General features: G+C 37.5%; 1 protein-coding gene across 4 annotated transcripts in view; it reads left to right on the top strand.

The window, feature by feature from the left end:
- The window catches only part of LOC101896766 (sodium/hydrogen exchanger 9B2), a 195,312-nt gene that overhangs the window by 120,425 nt on the left and 53,242 nt on the right, over window positions 1-21,645 (top strand). For all 4 annotated transcript variants that reach the window (XM_059132123.1, XM_011294820.3, XM_011294819.3 and 1 more), the window contains 4 exons: window positions 3,670-3,957; window positions 4,059-4,241; window positions 12,885-13,060; window positions 13,243-13,352. In XM_059132123.1, the coding sequence (XP_058988106.1) occupies window positions 3,670-3,957; window positions 4,059-4,241; window positions 12,885-13,060; window positions 13,243-13,352 (757 nt within the window). The remainder of the gene's footprint in view (window positions 1-3,669; window positions 3,958-4,058; window positions 4,242-12,884; window positions 13,061-13,242; window positions 13,353-21,645) is intronic.

Genomic DNA, 21,645 nt, shown 5'->3' with positions numbered 1-21,645 from the left:
AATCATCAAAATACCGGGTACCGAGTATAGAGTACCCACATGAAACTCCTTGTGTGGATTTTCAGACAATTCCGTTGAAAAATGTTGGTAAAATCATCAAAATACCGAATATCGGGGGGTACCGTTATGTGGACCGTCGTGGACCGATATAACCCATCTTCGAACTTGACCTGCCTGCAAACAAAAGAGAGATCTGTGCAAAATTTTAGCTTCCTATCTTTATTCGTTTAGACTGTAGCGTGATTACAACAGACGGACGGACAGGGCTAAATCACGTTAGAATTTTACGCTGATCAAGAATGTATATACTTTTTTGGGTCCAAAATGATTATTTCGATGAATTACAAACGGAATGACGGACTTAATATACCCTCCATACTATGTATGGTGGAGGGTATAAAAATGTGGGAAATAGCATCAAATTTTAGAATAAGTTTAGATTTGTTCGAATTAGCCTTCAAATGGCCAATGAAACCGTCACACGTTGTATTTTAGCCCATTCTCGGCGAAGCGCTTGCTTGAGGTGATCGATACTTTGGTATTTTTTAGTGCCAACCTTACATTTCAAAATACTCCAGACACAATAGTCCAACGGATTGGTATCCGGAGATTTTGGTGACCATTGTGCGCTGGAAATGAAGCGAGGAACCTCATTTGTGTAACCATTTTTGGGTGGCGCGTGCTGAGTGCGATGCTGCTGAGTCCTGTTGGAATGTCCAAGGTCTGCGGCCAAAATGTTTGCGTGTCCAAGGCTTTAATACACCCTCCAGAATATTTTCGCGATAATATTCGGCATTTATTCAGGCGAATGAATTCGAGCGAAGAGCGACCATCGACTGTTATGGCGGCCCACACCATCACCTTGGCCGGCGTTTGAGTTCTAGTGGTCAACCGAAGGTACACATTTTCAGCTGACCTCTTTGACAAGTAAACACGATCATTTTGTTTGTTTACAAACTACTGGACAACGAATATTTTCTCATCGGAGAAACCCAAATTCGGCAGTTCACCACTTTCGGCCAAGCGAAGTAACTCTTTAGCTCTTTTGAGTTTATTTTCTTACTGTAGCGGTGTAAGTTCTTGCATTTTTTTGGAATTTCAACGGCTTTACCCCGAGCTCATTTTTCAATATTTGCCGAATGGAATATTGCGATATGTTCAGCTCACGAGCCATTTTTCGGCCACTGCGACGCGGGTTTCCATTAAGTCGCTTCTTTACTTTTCGAATCATTTCTGCTGATGTTGCTGCTTTCTTCCGTCCACTTCCTTGACGCTGGGCTACGCTACCAGTATCACGGTAATGAGCTATGGTACGAGACACAAACGATTTATTCACATTTAAATGCTGGAGTGCTCTAACGATAGCCACTTGTGGCTTTCCAGCCAAATATAAAGAAACCATACGGTCAAGCATGAATTCCCTTACGAATAACTTTTTTCTGAAAAAATTTCACCAAAATGCATTTGTCCCTTTTGTAAACAATATTATGAGCTGTCACTGGAATAATTCTAACAGCTGTCGGACGAGTGACGTAGAAATAACAGCAGTCTGAAGATAGTTGCAGGTTTTCATTTCACCCGTATGTTTAAAGGTTTTTTTTTTTTTTTTTGCCCCAAAAACATCGCCATCGGCCCCATAGTTCAAACCTACAATTTAAGCTCTTAAGCGTTACCAAAGGCATGAGTTTTGAAACGTAGTTTCGCAAAACAATTTAAATTCCTTAGATACCAAATTTCTAAAATACCAATGTTTTTATACCCTACAACACTATAGGTTGGGGGTATTATAAGTTTGATTGGGCCAAATATTATGTAACACCTCTAAATATTGGTTTCCCACATAGGAAAATATATATGGATCTTTCTATCTCGCCGAGATGAGTCGATCTAGCTATGTATGTCCGTCCGTCCGTCTGTCCATGTTAATTTCTAATCAAGCTACAGGTCGCAATTATGAACCGATCCTCACGAAATTAAAAATGGAGGTGGGGTTAGGGTCAGAATAGAACCCTATGATGGACCAAAAACAGAAAATTTTATTGATTTTGCAGTTGCTCTACAGGTCACAATTATAGACCAATCGAAGCGGAAGTTAGCATGGGGCTAGAGCTTTGGGCTGTGCAAAAGCCTTCCAATTTTGATGGTTCGGGTGATATTTAGTGGGTGAAAAAGACCATATCATTTGTGTGAAATAAAAGTCAAATTTTCCATTAAACCGCGAATATTTTTAATCCTGGAGAAATCACAAATACACGAGCAGGTCAATTCTGATCGTTACGTAGATGCCGATATTAAATATATAGCGAAGTATATACAATGTGTATATTCAACGGATGGGAATGTTACCTAGAATGCTTACAGCTCAATAATGGCTGGACCGATTTTGACAAATTTTGTCAATTCAGATTGCCCTCTCGGCATAAAAGTATGAAATCTAAAAAAATGCCAGTAATGATGCCAATAGATTTTGTAGTATTTTGTGACATTTTTCGATTTTTTTCATATTTTTTATCGCATGCGATTTTTTCAATTTGACTTATAATATTAAAGTGTAATATTTTTTTTACCTTACAACACAGGTTGGGGATATTGTATCCAGATTGAAATTATCGTCCGATCCTCACGAAAATTTTCACAAGGGTAGGGTTAGGCTCAGAAGGGATAGGTCAATTGTTTTTGATGTTTCTGATTTTGCAACAGTTATAAAGGAAACGAAAAGACACGAAATCTCGAAAGAAGTTGGAGTTAGAACAGCGCGTAGAATGGACCACCACTTTGTGGGGAACTTCTGGCTTTTTGTGCTGATTTCGTTGACGAATATAGCCAAATATCGTAGACAATAAAATCATATAGATGAGTCTAAATTTGGAGATACAGAGGGATCTTTTGCTTTCGGAGATGATCGCAAAATATTGAGGGGTTCAAATGAACCAAAAACAGAAAAAAATCCCACACAATAGAAGCCAATGGACACGCCTGAGAAGAGAGTTAAGAACAGGGTAAAATTCTAGCATTTTTTATGTCCATTGTATTATATTTAGCTGTAAAATGGACCACAACAACTAACACCTCGACGGAGTGCGTAAATATGGGACCAACAGTCCGAGGTCAAAATGTTGAGGGTAATATCTGGGCAGTGTTCCGTAACATAATTTCAAAAGCGAAATCGTCCAAAATGGATTTGGACATAAATGGGCTTCTAACATATTCTAGTATTGTAGGGTACCCCGCACGACTATAGCCTTTGCTTACTTGTTATAATCTACCTTTAATTGCAAAATATTTAGTACTGTTAGTACCTTTCAGCACAAATTGCTAAAACATCAATTAAACTCATATCTAGTAACAACAGTGACCTATATTCAAAATGTATGCTATCAGACTCGAGGAGTACATAATTTTTGTCTCTAAAAACCAGTTTCTTGTGGCTTAGTGTTTTTCAAAAGTTTTCAAAAATTTATAACTCAAACTGTTACGTCAGTGCGTTGATAAGACATTGAATAACTTATTTTTTAGTATTGTATACCTATGAGTATGAATTATATGAAAGCAAACATATTTTAGGAGTTTTTGTGTACCAATCTACATCTCTCTCTGCTTCCTGGAAAGCATTGTCCTCAAAATAATAACTTTTGATTATGTTTTCTCTTTATTTCCGTTTCCTTGTAGTTGGCGTTATTTGACAAGAAATTATTCAATTTCATCACAACCTTTGGCCATTCTGCTCATCTTCTTAGGACTCTGGATATTGGCTTACATTCAACTGCCCGAATATGCCGTACCCAGTACGGTGATAATGCGTATCGTTCTACTCTTTGTGGGAGCTCAAACAGCCGGTATCCTGGTGACATTCATAAAATTACCTGACATGTTGGGCATGCTGTTCTTTGGTGTCCTGTATGCCAATGTTGGATTGGCAGATTTTACGGGCTATGCAAAATTCGAAGGAATTCTAAGGTAAGTCTTAGTGGGTGGTCGCATGGCCACGGCGAAATGATGTGACACATGCTGATCACACTGTGTGTGTGTCGGCTTTTACCACGCTTTTGATTTTGCAGAGAGATGGCCTTAATAAATATTATGTTACTTGCCGGCCTGGGCCTGGACGCAAATGCCTTTAAGAAATTATGGTTTATGATAACACGTTTGACCCTGGTGCCGACCATTGCTGAAGTCAGCATCATTGCGGTGTTGGCATATTTCCTGCTGAATATGCCCTGGCTGTGGGGTATTCTTTTGGGGTAAGTGAGAGATGTTTTTATTATTATTATTTTTTTTTTTTTTGTTAATATCATAATAGTTGTATTTACATTTTTTGTGGAGTGTTTGATAATCGCATTTTGTACTTCCTTTGAAATTGAAACTAGAAACCACGGAGTTCACACAATTAAGTCAGCGTGAAAGCAAATCTTCAGTGGGAACAAGGTATTCTAGTCTTCTATGGGACAAGACCTTCTGGTTTTCTAAGAGAAGACTTTCTGGCCTTCTGGTCTTTTCTTAGAAGAAGACCTTCCGGTCTTCTCTGAGAAGAATACCTACTGGTCTTCCGAAGACTTACTTCTGATCTTCTACGAGAAGACCATCTTTTGGCCTTCCATGAGAAGACCTACTTCTGGTCTTCTCTAAGAACCTTGTGTACCATTTTGGGCATTTGAAGAAGACCTTCTGGTCTTCAATGCAAAGAAAACATTCTGCTCTTCAATGAAAAGAAGACATTCTGGTCTTCTCTGAGAAGAAGACATTTTGGTCTTCTCTGAGCAAAAAACCTTCTGGTCTACTCTGAAAAGTAGACATTCTGGTCTTCCTTGAGAAGAAGACCTTCTGGTCATCTATGAGAAGGCCTTGCGGTCTTCTAGGAGAAAACCTTCGGGTCTTCTGGGAGTATACCTTCGAGTCTTCTAGGAATAGACACTTGGGTCTTCTAGGAATAGACACTTGGGTCTTCTAGGAATAGACCTTAGGGTCTTCCATGAGAAGTCCTACTTTTTTCGTAAGAAGACCTTCTGATCTTCTATGAGAAGAAGAACTTTTGGTCTTCTTTGAGGAAAAGACATTCTGGTCTTACATGAGAAGAAGACCTTCAGATTTTCTCTGAGAAGATAATCTGCTGGTAATCTCTGAAAAGAAGCTGGTCTTCTCTGAAAATTTGACCTTCTCGTCTTCTCTTCGAAGAAGACGATCTGGTCTTCTTTGAGTACAAGACCTACTTCTTCCATGAGAAGACCTAATTCTGGTATTCCAAGACAAGACCTACTTCTGATCTTCCGTGAGAAGACCTTCTGATCTTCTCTGAGAAAAAAATTCTTCTGTTATTCTATGAGAAGAAGACCTTCTGATCTTCACTGAGAAGAAGACTTTCTGGTCTTCTCTAAAAAGATGATCTTCTGGTCGTCTCTGAAAAGAAGACCTTCTTGTCTTCTCTGAGAAGAAGACCTGCTGGACTTCTATGAGAAGAAGACCGTCTGGTCTTCTATGAGTAGAAGACCTACTTCTTCCGTGAAAAGACCTAATTTTTGTATTTCAAGAGAAGACCTACTTCTGAGCGTCCATGAGAAGAAGACCTTTTGGTCTTATGAGATGAAGACCTGCTGGTCTTCTCTGAGAAAAAGACCTTCTGTTAACCTCTTAGAAGAAGACCTTCGGGACTTCTATGAGAAGACCTTCGCGACTTCTAGGAGTAGACCTTTAGGGACTTCTAAAAGAAGTCCTTTGGGACTTCTGAAAGTAGACCTATTGGTCTTTTAGGAGAAGACCTACTTCTTCCGTGAGAAGGCCTTATTTTGGTCTTCCATGAGAAGACCTACTTCTTGTGTTCTATGAGAAGAAGACGTTCTCTGAGAAGAATACCTTCTTCTCTGAGAAGACCTACTTCTAGTCTTCCATGCGAAAACCTACTTCCATAAGAAGCCCTACTTCTGGTCTTTCATAAGAAGGCTTACTTCTGGTCTTCTTATTAGAAGACATTTTTCGGATCTTCTGTTAAAAGACCTTCTTCGGGTCTTTTCTTAAAAGACCTTCTTAGAGAAGACCCGAAGACTTAAATGAGAAGACCTTCTTCTGATATTCTATGAGAAGACTTTAATCTGGTCTTCTATGAGAAGACCTACTTCTGGTCTTCCATGAGAAGACCTAGTTCTGGTAGTAGACTTTCTTTGGAACATTCTGGTCTTCCCTGAGTAGAAGACCTTCTGGTCTTCTATGAATAGTATGCCTTCTGCTCTTTTATGATTAGAAGACCTTCTGGTCTTCTATGAGTATTAGACCTTCTGGTCTGAAGTCTATCTGCTGTCGATATAAAGCACTTCTGGTCTTCTGAGGAAAGATTTTCTGTTCTTTGCTTAGAAAAGATTCTGAGCAAAAGTCTGCCTTTTTACAAAAATAAAATCGTCAGCAAATGCTAATCTAACAACAATTTTTCATAAAAAAATCCCTTCAATTTTTTTTACCAAAACTTTTAATTTTTTTTCAATTCTTAAAATTGAAATAAACTTTGCCCAAAGTAAATATGCGTTTTATGCATGCACATTATACTCGAGCTTGAATTAGAACTTTAGCAAGTGTTCTTTATAATTCACTCATAACACGACGGGAGTCGAGGCCACAACTACTTTTACCACTCGCGGGCTCTCTCCCTCTCTGTCACACACACACTCTCACCCTCGGTCACATAACTCAACGTGTCTCCGGAAGTTGTGTTCAAAAACTTGTTCCATTATTAAATATGTATGAGTTATTATGAGGTGCAACCTGGCTTATGGAGATCTGCGGTAACCTCTTATTTTTGCGGTGGCCTAACACACCGGGAGAGTGTCCAGGTCCACGAAAAAAAAACAGCCACCAGGTTGAATTTTCAATTCAGCAGCCCTCTTAATTTAACACTTGGCAAGTCTACAATTTCAGTTACACAGAAAATGGAATTTTCCGTATATTATTATTCTGCTTCTTCTTGTTGTTTTTGTCGTTGTTATATAGTTATGGTTATTTTGTTCACTGTTATTTTAATTTTAAAAATTCACAGCATGTTATGCTCGTTTTCATGAAATTCAACCAACGACCATCACCACCGCCATCACCATCATCATCGTCGTCGTCATCACGCGGTTGGTTGTTGGCGGAAATTTGAAAAACCAAAAAAAAAAAAGAAGTAAGTGTAACAAAAAATACATGCGAGTTGTTTCACCAACAACAACAATAGTACAAAAAATAATGAAAACGTGAAGTTTTATTTTTTCGACCTTTTTCGTCAGAAAAAAGCTTTGCTGCTGCTTGCCTTAGCTTTCCAAATGTTGTTATAAATAAATTAATATGTTGGAGAGAGGGTGAGACAGCATCAATGTTTTTTTTTTTCTCGGAAAATTAAATATGTTATTTGAAAATATTCAATTTTTTGGGAAACTAAAAGAGTTACTAATTTGGGAGTTTTCAAGTGAGTGAATAAAGTTCATGTGAATGCATTGAGGGATACAAGTTATTAGGAATTTTTAATGTCTCTTTGTGGAGCTACACACCTGAGAGGAAACACGAATGTTTGATGTTGTTAATAGGATATTTTTAGTATTAATATAGAATATCCGAACCGGGGCCGAAAAATTAATGGATTAAAGGGCATCAATTAATTGTATCAACACTATAGAGATAAGGAAGAAGCAAGTAAAAAAGCTGTAAGTACGACCGGGCCGAACTTTTAATACCCTCCACCATATGGTACAAATTTGGCGATTTTCAAAAAAAAAAAAAAAAAAATCCGTTAAAAATTCTGTTAAAATCTTAAAAATACCGAATGCCTATACGACGACGTGGACCTGCATAGGCAACTTTTGTCATAAGTTATTACAATATTTAAATGCGAAACTTGAAGAAAAATCTGTTTTTAATGTAGCTAAAATCATCAAAATACCGAATACCGTTATATAGGGGCTATATGAAGACGTGGACCTACATGACTTATTTTTTAAATTAGGATGTAGTATCCATTACGAACTTCAAATACCAAATTTGAAACAATTCCGGTAAATAATGTCGCTAAAATCATCAAAATACCGAATATCGGGGGTACCATTTTATGGTGGCTATACGAAGACATGGACCTGCACAGACAATTTTCTGGCATGGGCTGAAGTATCCATTACGTACTTCACATGCGAAATTTGAGACAATCCTGGTAAATAATGTCGCTAAAATCATCAAAATACCGAATAATGGGGGGAGGGGTTTCGGTATATGGGGACTATACGAAGACGTGAACCTACATGACCAATTTTCTGTTTTATGTTGCAGTATCTATTACGAACTTCAAACACCAATTTTGGAACGATTCCCCGAATATCGGGGGGTACGGTTATATGGGGGCTATATGAAGACGTGGACCTAAATGGCTCATTTTTTGACTTAGTCTGTAGTATCCATAACGAACTTCAAATACCAAATTTGAAACAATTCCGGTAAATTATGTCGCTAAAATCATCAAAATACCGAATATCGGGAGGTACCGTTACCTACATGGCCCATTTACCTGCCTACCTGACAGACAGACAGACGGACATGGCTAAATCGTCTTAGAATTTTACGCCGATCAAGAATATATATACTTTGTTGGGTCTGACATGAATATTTCGAGGAGTTACAAACGGAATGACAAAATTAATATAACCTCCATAGTATGGTGGAGGGTATAACAAAGGTTTGATTTTCCCTGATGATACCTTCTTGTTTGCTATAAGCTTGATTAATGACATATGTGTAAGATTGAACACCTATCTCGCGAAATCAACACCCACACCTTTTCCTACATGCCCTGCGGAGTTGAGAACCTAGCTGAATGTGCAGGTGGGGGGAGGGAATATAATACCGACCACGAGCTACCCCAAAATTCTAGGGGTATCATTTGACAGCATGTTCAAATCGTCCGCGCAAGATACTGTTATCTGCGACAAGATGAAAAATAGGAACAAAGACCTCAAGGTTGTAACCGGCAGCTCTTGCGGTGCGGGCAAGAAGACCTTGTTGACTTCTTACAAAGCGATTGGTCAGTGTGGTCTGCGAATATAAGTGCTACGTAGTGGAAGAATATCCAGACCTGCCAGAATGCTGACCTGAGAGCTGCGACAGTACGTCAGCATAACCATATGCTTTCGTTTCAGTACCTGCTAGTGTGTTATCGTGGGATTCATCCAAACCGTAATATGGTGGATAATACTCCCCCACCCGGCGTGTCAGGATTGACATACATAATCTTGAGGAGGAGGGAGGTTCAACGCTATAAAAGAGAGCCTCTAGATCAAGATGCCTAACAGGTAAGTCTGAGAGGCATTTATACGGTAGCAGTCAGGATTACACCATACATTCCGACCTCTGAGTCCACCACCCATCCATTGCAGCTGAAGAACGTCAGGTGCCCAAACAAACCAGTGTAGTCCTGAACGCAATTGCGTTCAGGATGGTAAAGTCATCGCAATTCATATTGGGCACGAATTTACGAAGATGTGCGAAACGTCTGCCCGGTATTTTATACAGGCGCGCACAATACGCTGCCCCCTTTCAATTGCCCAGCCAAACGTACCACATTCACTCCAGAAGACCTCTTGTTAAACCTGGAGTTAGAAACCCAAACCGAAATATTCTAAAAAAATAAATATAAGTAAAAGACTAGTGAGCCCCGACGAAACGGGTGAAGCTAGAAGATTTTAAGAAAAATTTAATCCTTGTATTGGACGAACGGAATGAGCTGGATTTCTGAAATTTGGTAGTGCAGGATAGATTTACTATAAATTTCTGGAAATGCAAGCTTTTAAGGTTACAAGAAGTTCTAAAATGGTACCAAACTTCTGAAATGGTACCATTTGGTATTATGTGAACGGATAGAGCTAAAAACTTGAAATTTGTTATGGGAATCAAGGTTGGGAAGTAAGTTGATATATGAAGGTGGTTTTGAAAATGTGTACATTTCCGAAACCAGTTAATTTTTTCAAACATACCACCAACAAGGTCCCCAATACCAAAATTCCAAATTACCTACTTCTTCGGTTCACCCAGTATCGGGGACTTTGTTGGTAGTACGTTTAAGAAAGATAACTGGTTTCGGAAATGTACTAAACGATACTAAATTTAATACAATTACATTTTATGTGAACGGAAGAAGTAGGTAATTTGGAATTTTGGTATTGGAGACCTTGTTGGTGGCACGTTTGAAAAAAATAACTGGTTTCAGAAATGTTTACTATAAGTCACGACAAGTACTAAATAGTACTATATTTGTTACAGTTTGGAATTTGGCTATACTAATGCTATTAGTAGCTGAGAATCGGCGATGGTCTGGAAATGATAGAACGATAACGAGAACGAGATGGTAGAACGAAAAATACAAAATTTGTTACTGGGTGAGAGGATCTGATATAAATATAGACATTTTCAGGGTTCTAAGTAACCAAAATCCTTTGTGGCGGTGGTACCAGAAAGAGTATTCCGATATATTCCACATTTACAACAGTTTTTTGTTGATATAACTATTGCCGAGTTTGAACGGAATCAGATGCTCATTTGCAGCTTCATGGTTATTCAAAATCTCAACCATTGTGTGGCAGGCATCAGAAGGAGTGGTCCGATATATTCCGTCCTCACACCAGTTCTTGTGCTGATAGAAATATTGGGATTTACGGAATTTGAAGACAATCCGACTCTTATTTTTACATTTTGTAAGAGTAATAATTTTTCAAAATGTTGACCCTTTGAAGAGGAGAGGATACTTGATGGAGTGGACCGATAATGTCAATTTTCACACTTGACCTAGCACTGAAAGAAATACTGGAATTTGCAAAGTTTGGACAAAATGGGATTATATTTTCTTATTCTATATGGTATTTTGTTTTCTGTGAAATTTTTGACCTTTTGTAGGGGAGGTGACAGAAGGAGTGGACCGATATTACCCATCTACGAACTCAATATAAGTTTGACAAAAATATTACAATGTACCAAGTTCGGATCTATTCGGATACTCTCTTCGAGTGTTATCGTGCGCACAGGCAAGACAGACACACGAGCAGATGGACACCTCTAGTTCGACTCCAAATGTTCTGAAACAATTGATACAAATAGGCCTTGGGTATAAAATTTTTATTAAGATGACACACGTTTTGGCCTTTTCAAATGATATACAGGGCGAGATAAAAAAACTGCAACAATTCCATATCCATAATTCTTACATTTTTTTTATTGAATGAAAGCAAAAAAATGTCGGAAATAGCATCAAATTTTAGAATTAGTTTAGATTTGTTCGAATTGGTAACCTTAGGCACGACATATGACCTTCAAACGGCAATGAAACCGTCACAAACTGCTCGTATGTTGCTCTGCATTTTGGCCCATTCCCGGCGAAGCTCTTGCTTGAGGTGATCGACACTTTGGTATTTTTTAGTGATAACCTTACTCTCCAAAATCCTCCAGACACAGTAGTCCAACGGATTGGTATCCGGAGATTTTGGTAGACATTGTGCACTGGAAATGAAGCGAGGAACCTCATTTTGTAACCATTCTTGGGTGACGCGTGCTGATTGCGATGGTTCTGAGTCCTGTTGGAATGTCCAAGGTCTGCGGCCAAAATTTTTGCGTGACTAAGACTGTAATACACACTCCAGAATATTTTTCGGCATTTATTCTGATGCCACGGTCGATTAATACGAGCAGAGAGCAATGATCATCGGCTGTTATTGCGGCCCACACCATCACCATGGCCGGCGTTTTAGTTCCGGTGGTCAACCGAAGGTGCACATTTTCAGCTGATTTTGGCAAGTAAACACGATCATTTTGTTTTGTTTACAAACTTCTGGATAACGAATGTTTTCTCATCGAAGAAAACCAAATTCGGCAGTTCACCACTTTCGACCAAGCGAAGCAACTCTTTACTTCGTTTGAGCCTATTTTCTTCCTGTTGCGGTGTAAGTTCATGCTTTGTTTGGAATTTCAATGGCTTTACCCCGAGCTCATTTTTCAATATTTGCCGAATGGAATAATGCGATATATTCAGCTTACGAGCCATTTTTCGGCCACTGCCATGCGGCTTGCGATCAAGTCGCATCTCTACTTTTCGAACCATTTCTGCTGATGTTGCTGTTTTCTTCCGTCCACTTCCTTGACGTCGGTCTACGCTACCAGTATCATACAGTAACGAGCGATAGCACGAGACACAAAAGATTTATTCAAATTTAAATGCTAGAGGTGCTCTAACGATAGCCACTTTGGGTTTTCCAGCCAAATATAAAGAAATCACACTATCACGCTTGAATTCCATCACGAATAACTTTTTTTCTGGAAAATTCTCACCGAAATGCTTTGGTACGCTTGTAAACAATATAATGAGCTGTCACTGGAATAATTTTAACAGCTGTCGGACGAGTGGCTTAGAAATGGCTGTAGTCTGTAATTGGTTGCAGTTTTTTCATCTCACGCTATATCCATATATTTCTCTCAACCAGCAACTTGGAAAGAATATGGATTTTATGATGAAGTTACCAATGTAGACCAAACCTGGGACGTCGCAATATTTATATCGTATTTTCTTAGTCGCGATATGAAATGGACAATGTTGGCCCATTTTTTCAGAACCCACTCCATAGATTTCAGTAAGATTTTAAATACTCAACAAAGGGCACATATTTGAATCAGTATTCGAAAATCGGCTATTATTATAAACAACATTTATTTATAACTATCTCACTTGTAGCAACCTTTGATCAAATTTACACTTTATCCACAAAGACAATAACTCCCCCAAATTTAAGAAGATATTATCGGCCACCATATTTCACCTTTGATTTCACACACTCTCTTAAATATTACATAAGGCATTTCATCAATAACTTTACCTTTTTCGTACGATTTATCGCCTACAGTTTGGTTGTAACAGCCGTGTCACCCAATGTCGTGGTGACGGTGATGCTGAAGCTGAAGGAAGACCGGTTAGGCCTTAACAACGGCATCCATACCCTGATCTATGCCATGACTACATGTAATGATGTGGTGGCGATTTTCGTGTTTGGTGTTATTAATGGCGTTATATTCTCAACAGGTATGTAACATGTCGATATCGCACTAATACGTTTTACTGCCATGACAAACACATATAAAATAACCACTACCATCAACACATATAATCAAAATCGATGTTCATCTTTGTATGGAGGGTGACATATAAAAAATTCTTCTTCTTTCTTTCCTACTTTTTTGTCATTTGGTATTCTACTCTTGCAGGAGGATCATTAACCGAACAAATTTTACAAGGACCCGTTGGTATTGGAATTGGCATAGTTTATGGCTATTTATATGGTCTAATATTACAATTTGTACCGTCGCGTAATTCGGTAAGTACCACAACATTTTTGAGAAGGGGTGAGTTGGGGAGAGGGATAAAGTATGGCCATAAGTGCTTTTGAGTGTGTGTGTATAGAATAATGTTTAAGAAGATTCCCATGAATTGTTACTGCTGTGGCCCAAGAAATATAAAACCAAAAACGGAAGTGTATAGATGTGTTGCTGAATTTTAAGAGACTACAAATGGATGTATGCAGTACACATATAGTATATGTAATTGTAATGGTGTGTGTATGTGTGTGTACATGGCAAATAGAGTTATAAACAGACTTTAATGGCCTGAGATGGCCATAAATGTTTACCATATAAATGCGCGTAAGTAGTTCACACGTAGGAGGTAGATATGATAAGTTGGGTAAAGTGAAAGCTAGACAAGTAAAAAAGCTGTAAGTTCGGCCGGGCCGAACTTTGAATACCCTCCAACATTTGGAACGAATTTGGTAATTTTCAAAAGCAATAAAATCCGTTAAAAATTCTGTTAAAATCTTAAAAAATACCGAATATCGGGAGGTACCGTTATATGGGGGCTATACGAAGACATGAACCTGCACACACAATCTCCTGTCATATGCTGTAGGATCCATTACGAACTTCCAATATCAAATTTGAAACAATTCCGGTAAATAATGTCGCTAAAATCATCAAAACACCGAATATCGGGAGGTACCGTTATATGGGGACTATACGAAGACGTGGACCTGGACAGACAATTTTCAGTCATAGGCTGTAGTATCCATTACGAACTTCAAATACCAAATGTGAAACAATTCCGGTAAAAAGTGTTGCTAAAATCATTAAAATACCGAATATCTGGAGGGTACATTTATATGGGGGCTCTACGATAATGTGAACCTGCACAGAATTTTATGCTGATCAAGAATATATATACTTCGTGGGGTCTAAAATGTATATTTCGAGGTGTTACAAACGGAATGACAAACTTAATATATCCTCCATACTATCGTGGAGGGTATAAAAAAAGAGATCCGTTGTAAGGAATCAGGAGAAGTTTGTGCAGAAAATTTTGTTAAGCCTTGACCGTATACAAGGTCGTACAACGACGTCACGATTACATATTCCCCAATTTTTCAAACAACCCCCGTTGCCGACATCCATTTCTCATCAACTATCGCATCGTATAGGAAAGTGGTGTATTTTGTTTGCATATGTTTCACTTTCAATGTTAGCTTCCTTTACAACTACTTTACAGCTTGAAAGAATCATTAATGGTTTTGTTCTCCTTTCTCATCCAACCAACCAACCAACCAGCCAACGAACCAATTTTATATTTTTGTGGATGGAAACTTTATGTTTATGGGATTTTTCACAAAAACATAGTTTTTCTGGTTATTGCTATTGTAGTTGTTTTGCGTAATAACTGGGGACAGCTATTAGCTCTTGGCTGATACTTTCGTTAATGCTCTACATGTTCGAATGCAACGAGAAAAACAATATGCTAAAGCAAGTGGAGGTTTTCGCTAAAGTTTTACAGTCAGAAGTGATTATGTAGAAAACTTAAATTTAAAGCAGCATTTTCACCGAAGTCATTGTCCTGAAGAATGAAATTAACTTAGGCTCATTGTTATTCAATTTGGAGTGAAAATGATGGAAATCGCAGTTGGAAGGAAATTTATTATTTTTGACACCAAACTTTCAATCCATTTAAGCAATTAAATAGTATCCGATGTCCATCCAAAACTGTGGGTTTTTGTCTATCCTATGTTCTACCCCACGTAAAATTACCCTTCGATCGGTGTATAATTGTAACCTATTGTTGATTGGAAATTCAAGAAAAATTGATTTTTTTCCTTTTTCTCGTAAATAATTTGCGATCATCTCCCATTGCAATAGACATAATTGTGAGCCTAAATCCATGCGCAATTTCGTAGGAACCATAAATGCTTCTGTCCAGCCCTAAACTCTAGCTCCATACAAAACTCCGATTATATTTCTGTAGAGCAACTGTTAAGTAACAACACAGGAGTATCGTTACATAACATAGATGGGTTAGGACCAATATTTTTTTTTGGCCAAATCAAATTTATAAAACACCCAAAAAAAATTCCAAAATTTGCGAAATTAAATGGAAAACATAACCAGAACCTAAAAAATACTTGAAATCTTAGTTATACCTTAATGGGAGCCAATCTAAAAAGTGAACACTTATGACCCATTTTCTGTACCAGTGATGATATATGGATATAACCATGGTACAATAAAAAGGTAAGGTAGAGCTAACAGCTGATTACAATTTTTTTTCTAAGTGTGCTCGACTTCTGCCAATTTTGTGTATGTATCAAAAGTTTTGAGAAATGAAAAAAAAAATATATATATTCTCAAAACCAATGATTGGAAGACACATGATTTGCGGCTCGCCCATTAAAGCTATTAACCAGTATAGCCATGAAATTGAAAGATTGAACAGTTAGGATCATATTTCTGAGAAAAAAAATCTAGACATTTTATTCATTTTTCGCGCTATTTAACTAATTTTAAAAATGAGTAAAGATATGAAAAAAAAAATTAAAACAATAATTTTGAATGAGTCTGACAGGAAGCGGGCATAGCCTCAGAGCTGTATTTTTGTAGTTTTACGAAGCTGTTCTACCTCCTTATTGTACCATGGATATAACCCAAAGATCTCCATCAAATTTAAAAGTTCTATCTTAAATGTTGCCAAATATATCTCAAACTATACAAGTCCCAATGTATATAGTCAAATCAATATAAATCCCTTAACTATATGTTGCCTAAGAACCCAAAACTTTTTTAGGCTTTTAATGGAACTTCCAAAAAGGTAGACTTATATAAAATTTCAAAAAAAAAAAAAATTGCACGAATTATGGCCTTCAAGCAGCCAATGAAATCGTCACACGCTGCCTGAATGTTGCTCTGCAGTATTTTGGCCCATTCCCGGCGAAGTGCTTGCTTGAGGTGATCGACACTTTTGTATTTTTTAGTGCCAACCTTACTTTCCAAAATAATGCAGACACAATAGTCCAACGGGTTGGTATCCGGAGATTTTGGTGATCATCGTGCGCTGGAAATGATGCGAGGAACTTCATTTTTGTAACCATTCTTGGGTGGCGCGTGCTGAGTGCGATGGTGCTGAGTCCTGTAGGAATATCCAAGATCTGCGGCCAAAATGTTTACGTGCCCAAGGCTTTACTAACAACCCTCCAGAATTTTTTTCGCGATAATATTCGGAATTTATTCTGATGCCACGGTCGATTAATACGAGCGGAGAGCGACCATCGGCTGTTATGGCCGCCCACACCGAACTAGCTTCCGAAGGAAATGAAGTCAATTGATAAATATTTATTCAAATATATATTATGTCTGCAGGACTTTTGGTATTGAAAATAGGTCATGTTGGTCCACGTTTTGGTATAGCCCCCATGTAACGGTACCTCCCTATGTTCGGCGACATTATTCACCGGAATTGTTTCAAATTTGGTATTTAAAGTTCGTACTGGATATTACAGCCTATGACAAAAAATTGTCTGTGCAGGTCCGCGTCTTTGTATAGCCGCCATATATCGGTACCTCCCAATATTCGGTTTTTTGACGATTTTAGCGACATTATTCACCGAAATTGTTTAAAATTTGGTATTTGAAGTTCGTAATGGATACTACAGCCTAAGACAGAAAATTGTCCTTGCAGGTCCACGTCTTCGTATAGCCCTAATATAGCGATAACCCCCAATATTTGGTAATTTGGTGATTTTAGCTAGATTATTCATTGATTTTTTTTCATGGTTTATCACAAAAGTATTCAGGTCCATATAGACCCTAATGTAATGGCTACACTCAGTATTTACACCCTACACCACAAGGTGGTCAGGGTGTTATGTTTTGTGCATTTGTTTGTTAGAAATTAAAAAGAAACGAGATAGACCCATAGTTCTTTTTAATGATCTGAATAGGATCACATTCTGAGTCGTTTTATGCATGTCTGCCCGTCCGTCCGTCTGTCCATGTATTTTTGTGAACAAAGTGCAGTTCGCATTTATTACCCGATCCAGATGAAATTTTGCTCAAATCATTTCTTTGGCCCAAGGACGAACCCTATTGAAATTGGAGATAATCGGGAAAAATAAACATTTTGCTCCCATATATATCTTCGACCGTCCGTAATATCAGTCCGAATAGTATGGAATTTTGCATGAACAACCAAATTAGGGCTGAAAATAAGTATGCCAAATTTGATCGAAATCGGTTCACATATAGCTATAGCTCCATTATATATTGTTCATCCGATTTGTTTTTTTAGTCCTCCGCAGGCATAATATGCGCTCTGTAACAACACTATTTGGGGAAATATGTCAAATAGAGCTCAGAAATACCTTTGGTAAATTTTATTTAGATCGGTTTAGATTTGGATATATCTCCCATATATAACTTCGTCCGATTTACCTTTTATTGTGCACCAAACGTCTAAAATTGCACCAACCGAATTGAGTCTAGAAGCAAGTATGCCAAATTTAATGAAGATCGGTTCAGATATAGCTATAGCTCCCATATATATTGTTAATCCGATTTTTTGTATTTGTTACCCACAGCCGTAATATGCACTCTGTAATTACGTTATTCAAAGAAATATATCAAATACAGCTCAGAAATATATTTGCTGAATTTTATAGAGATCGGTTCCGATTTGTATATAGCTCCCATATATATATTTATCCGATTTCAAATTAATTGTGCACCAAATGGGCAATACAAATCCGAATTTAAAAGATACAATTGCTTCGGCATATTAAGTCCTTTGAACTTTAAATTATAATTATAATCATACCGTATATGATTGAATTCTCCCATAAAAACTTTTAATTGTTATGTGGAGCTCCACTAAAATAGCAAAGGTGTAAGGTATCATAAAGACGGCCCCGCCCGACTTTAGGACTTTCTTTACTGGTTTTACTTGTTTACCATCCAATTGTTTATTCGGATCACATAACTCCCAATTTTTAATTGTATGTATGCCTTTAAAAATGAACTTTTGAAATATCCTTATCTCTTGCCTAGTCAACAATGAGATTCCGCATGCAAAATACCTTGATACTAGTTTTGACCAACAGTAGAGACCTAAAAAAACAAAATTTCGGGATTCCAGACTTATTCGTTTACCCAATACCAGATTTAGTATCATTTAGTAGTTTTCGTACGAATATAGGTCACACTTTCTTATTGAAATTCTGTAAAATAGATTGTAACAACGAAAGTATTTTTGACCTCTTATTGGCTAGATCGACTTAGAATTTTACACCTGTCAGGAGAATATTGATAAGATTTCAGGTATTTCGAAAACCCGTTAAACCTTCAAAATATTCAAGCAGCGAACTATTTTTGAAGCTTGAGTATCCAAAATAAAGTTCATACATATAAGATCTTCGATTTAATTCTTAAGCTATTTTCCCTCTCAGATATTAGAATCTGCATTTAATTCTAGTATTTATTTCTAGTAAATATTTCTAAAATTTTTACAAATTAAATGGCAAGCCCATGTAAGTAGTAGTATTTTGGACCTCTTATTGGCAAGATTGACTTAGAATTTTAAACCTGCCAGGAGAATATTACTGAGATTTCAGGTCTTTTGAAAACCCGTTAAACCTTCAAAATATTCAAGCAGCGAACTAATTTTGAAGCCTGAGAGTCCAAAATAAAGTTCATACATATAAGGTATTCGATTTAATTCTTAAGCTATTTCCCTGGTCGTTCTAAAAACTTCATGTAATTCAGGTATCTTAAAAAAATTTTTTCCAAATTAAATGGCAAGCCCATTTAAGGCTCCATTTCATTGTCGCAAATAGGAAAATCAAATATTTATCGAATATTGCCTTTTTGCAAATTTTCTATTTTATTCCATTAACTAAATTCCGTTCAAACATTACTTTTATTTATTTTAGGTTGTTGCATCCCCTCTCCTCTCCTATCCTCGCACAATTTAACACATTCGCCTAAAGTGTCGCTGCATTTTTCAAATTAAATCAAATATTTTAGTTCATTGGTTTGTTTTCAATTAAATCGAGGCAACAGTCAGTCAGCAAGCCAGGCAGCCCAGCATTTAACGACTTAAAATGCAATTCCTCTCTTAGTGTGTATGTGTGTGTTTGTTATTGTGTTTGTGCGCCACTTGAGCTAAATAAAAATAAAAACGTTTTGCGTTACTCTGCATTCAAGTAAAGCACAAAATTTGAACTTTTAACTTTTCACTGATTGAATTGCATAAATATTTGAAAATGTCTAACTCCGTATAATGAACTCAATTTCGGGCATTTGCTGTTGTTGTTGCTGCCGTTGTTGGTATTTGTGTATTGACTCGAACTCGAGCGGCAGGATAAACATCAAAAATACTAGCGGCAATGCCGCATCCTCGGCATCACCTCCACCACCATCACCACCACCCTTGTCCTTGTTGTACAGGCAACCAGCAGTGCGAGTGATTGTAAAATGCAACAGTCTTTAGAGCTGCCATATGCAACAGCATCTGGTGCAGAGCAACATTTACATGCACAAGTTGCACAACAAGACTGGCGGGTACATGTACCACGCAACTGAATATGTCTGTCCCGACTATTTCGTTGAACTGCTTTTATGTAAATTTTGTTTCATTCACTTCCGACAAAACAAAACTTTTCCCTGCCAGGAAATTCCAAAAAGTTTCAGTCTTTTCTTTTTAAATTAAGTCATACGTTCTGGCAGAAAGTTGAACTCTTCCTTAAAGAGCTTGTTCTTGGCAAAATATAAATAATTTATTTTAATACGGATGTTTGCAAAATTTAGTGGAAAGTATTAACATTTGCGAGAATTGAATATGCGAATCAATTTGTAGTTTGTTGAAAAAGGGGTCAAGTGAATTTGAACCAATTTGGAAATTTAAGAGTTTCGAGAGATTTTGTTTTTTGTTGAGGAAAATGTGTTGAAAATTGTGAATACTAAGCGAATATAGTAAGACCTAAAGAATATTGCTTAAAACAAGTAAAAAAGCAGTAAGTTCGGCTAGGCCGAACTTTGAATACCCTCCACCATTTAGAACGAATTTGAACATTTTCATCAACGAATTTCATCAAATCATCAAAATACCGTACATAGGAAGGTTCCATTATATAGAAGCTATACGAAGACCTAAATCTGCATATACAATTTTCTGTCACAGGCTGTAGCTTCCATGACGAACTTCAAATACGACATCTCAAATAATTTCGGTGAGTATTGTACCTAAAATCGCCAACATATTGAATATTAGGAGGTACTAATATATGGGGCCTATACGAAGATGTGGACTTGCAAAAACAATTTTCTGTTTATGGCTGTACTATCCATTTCGAACTTCAAACACCAAATTTGAAACAATTCCGGTGAATAATGTCGCTAAAATCATCAAAATACCGAATATCGGGAGGTACCTTTATATGAGGGCTATATGAAAACGTGGACCTACATGGCCCATTTACGAACTTAACCTGCCTACTGGAAAAATAAAAAAATGAATATACCCTCCATAGTATGGTGGAGGGTATAACAAGTTAAAACGAGTAAGCATAGGCTATAGTCGTGCGGGGCCGACCATGTGATACCCTACAACACTTCAATATGTTAGAAGCTCCCTTATGACCAAATCCATTTTGGAAGATTTCGATTTTGAAATTATGTCACGGAGCACTGCTCAGATATTACACTTAGCATATTGACCAGGCATATTTGCCCAAAATTTACGCACTCCGTCGTGCTGTTAGTTTTTGTGGTCCATTTTACGGCTAAATATAAACCAATGGTCATCCAAAATGCCAGAATTCTTCCCCATTCTTCACTTTCTTCTCAGGCGTGTCAATTGGCTTCAATTGTGTGATCAGGACATTTTTTTCTGTTTTTGGTTCATTTGAACCCCTAGATATTTTGCGATCATCTCCAAAAGCAAGAGGCCCCTCTGTATCTCCAAATTTAGACTCATGAATACGATTTGCGATATTTGTCAAGGAAATCAGCATAAAAAGGCCAGAAGTCCGCCTATTGTGAATTTCGGATATCGCCTGTATGTAATGTTGGTATTTTTCTCACACAAAAGTAGTGGTCCATTCTACCCGCCATCCTAAATTCTAACTTCGTGAGAGATTTCGTGTCCTTTGGTTACTGTTTGTGACCTTTATAACGGCTGCAAAATCAGGAACATTTGTAGTTGTTGGTCCATTTCAACCCCTAAATATATTGCGGACATCTTTGAAAATAATAGTCCTAGCCCTTCTGAGCTTAAGCCTACCCTTATGAAAATACTGACAAAAA

Source organism: Musca domestica, unplaced genomic scaffold (genome assembly GCF_030504385.1).
Source record: "Musca domestica strain aabys unplaced genomic scaffold, Musca_domestica.polishedcontigs.V.1.1 1, whole genome shotgun sequence".
Lineage (NCBI taxonomy): Eukaryota > Metazoa > Arthropoda > Insecta > Diptera > Muscidae > Musca > Musca domestica.
This window is presented reverse-complemented; position numbering and strand designations above follow the sequence as displayed.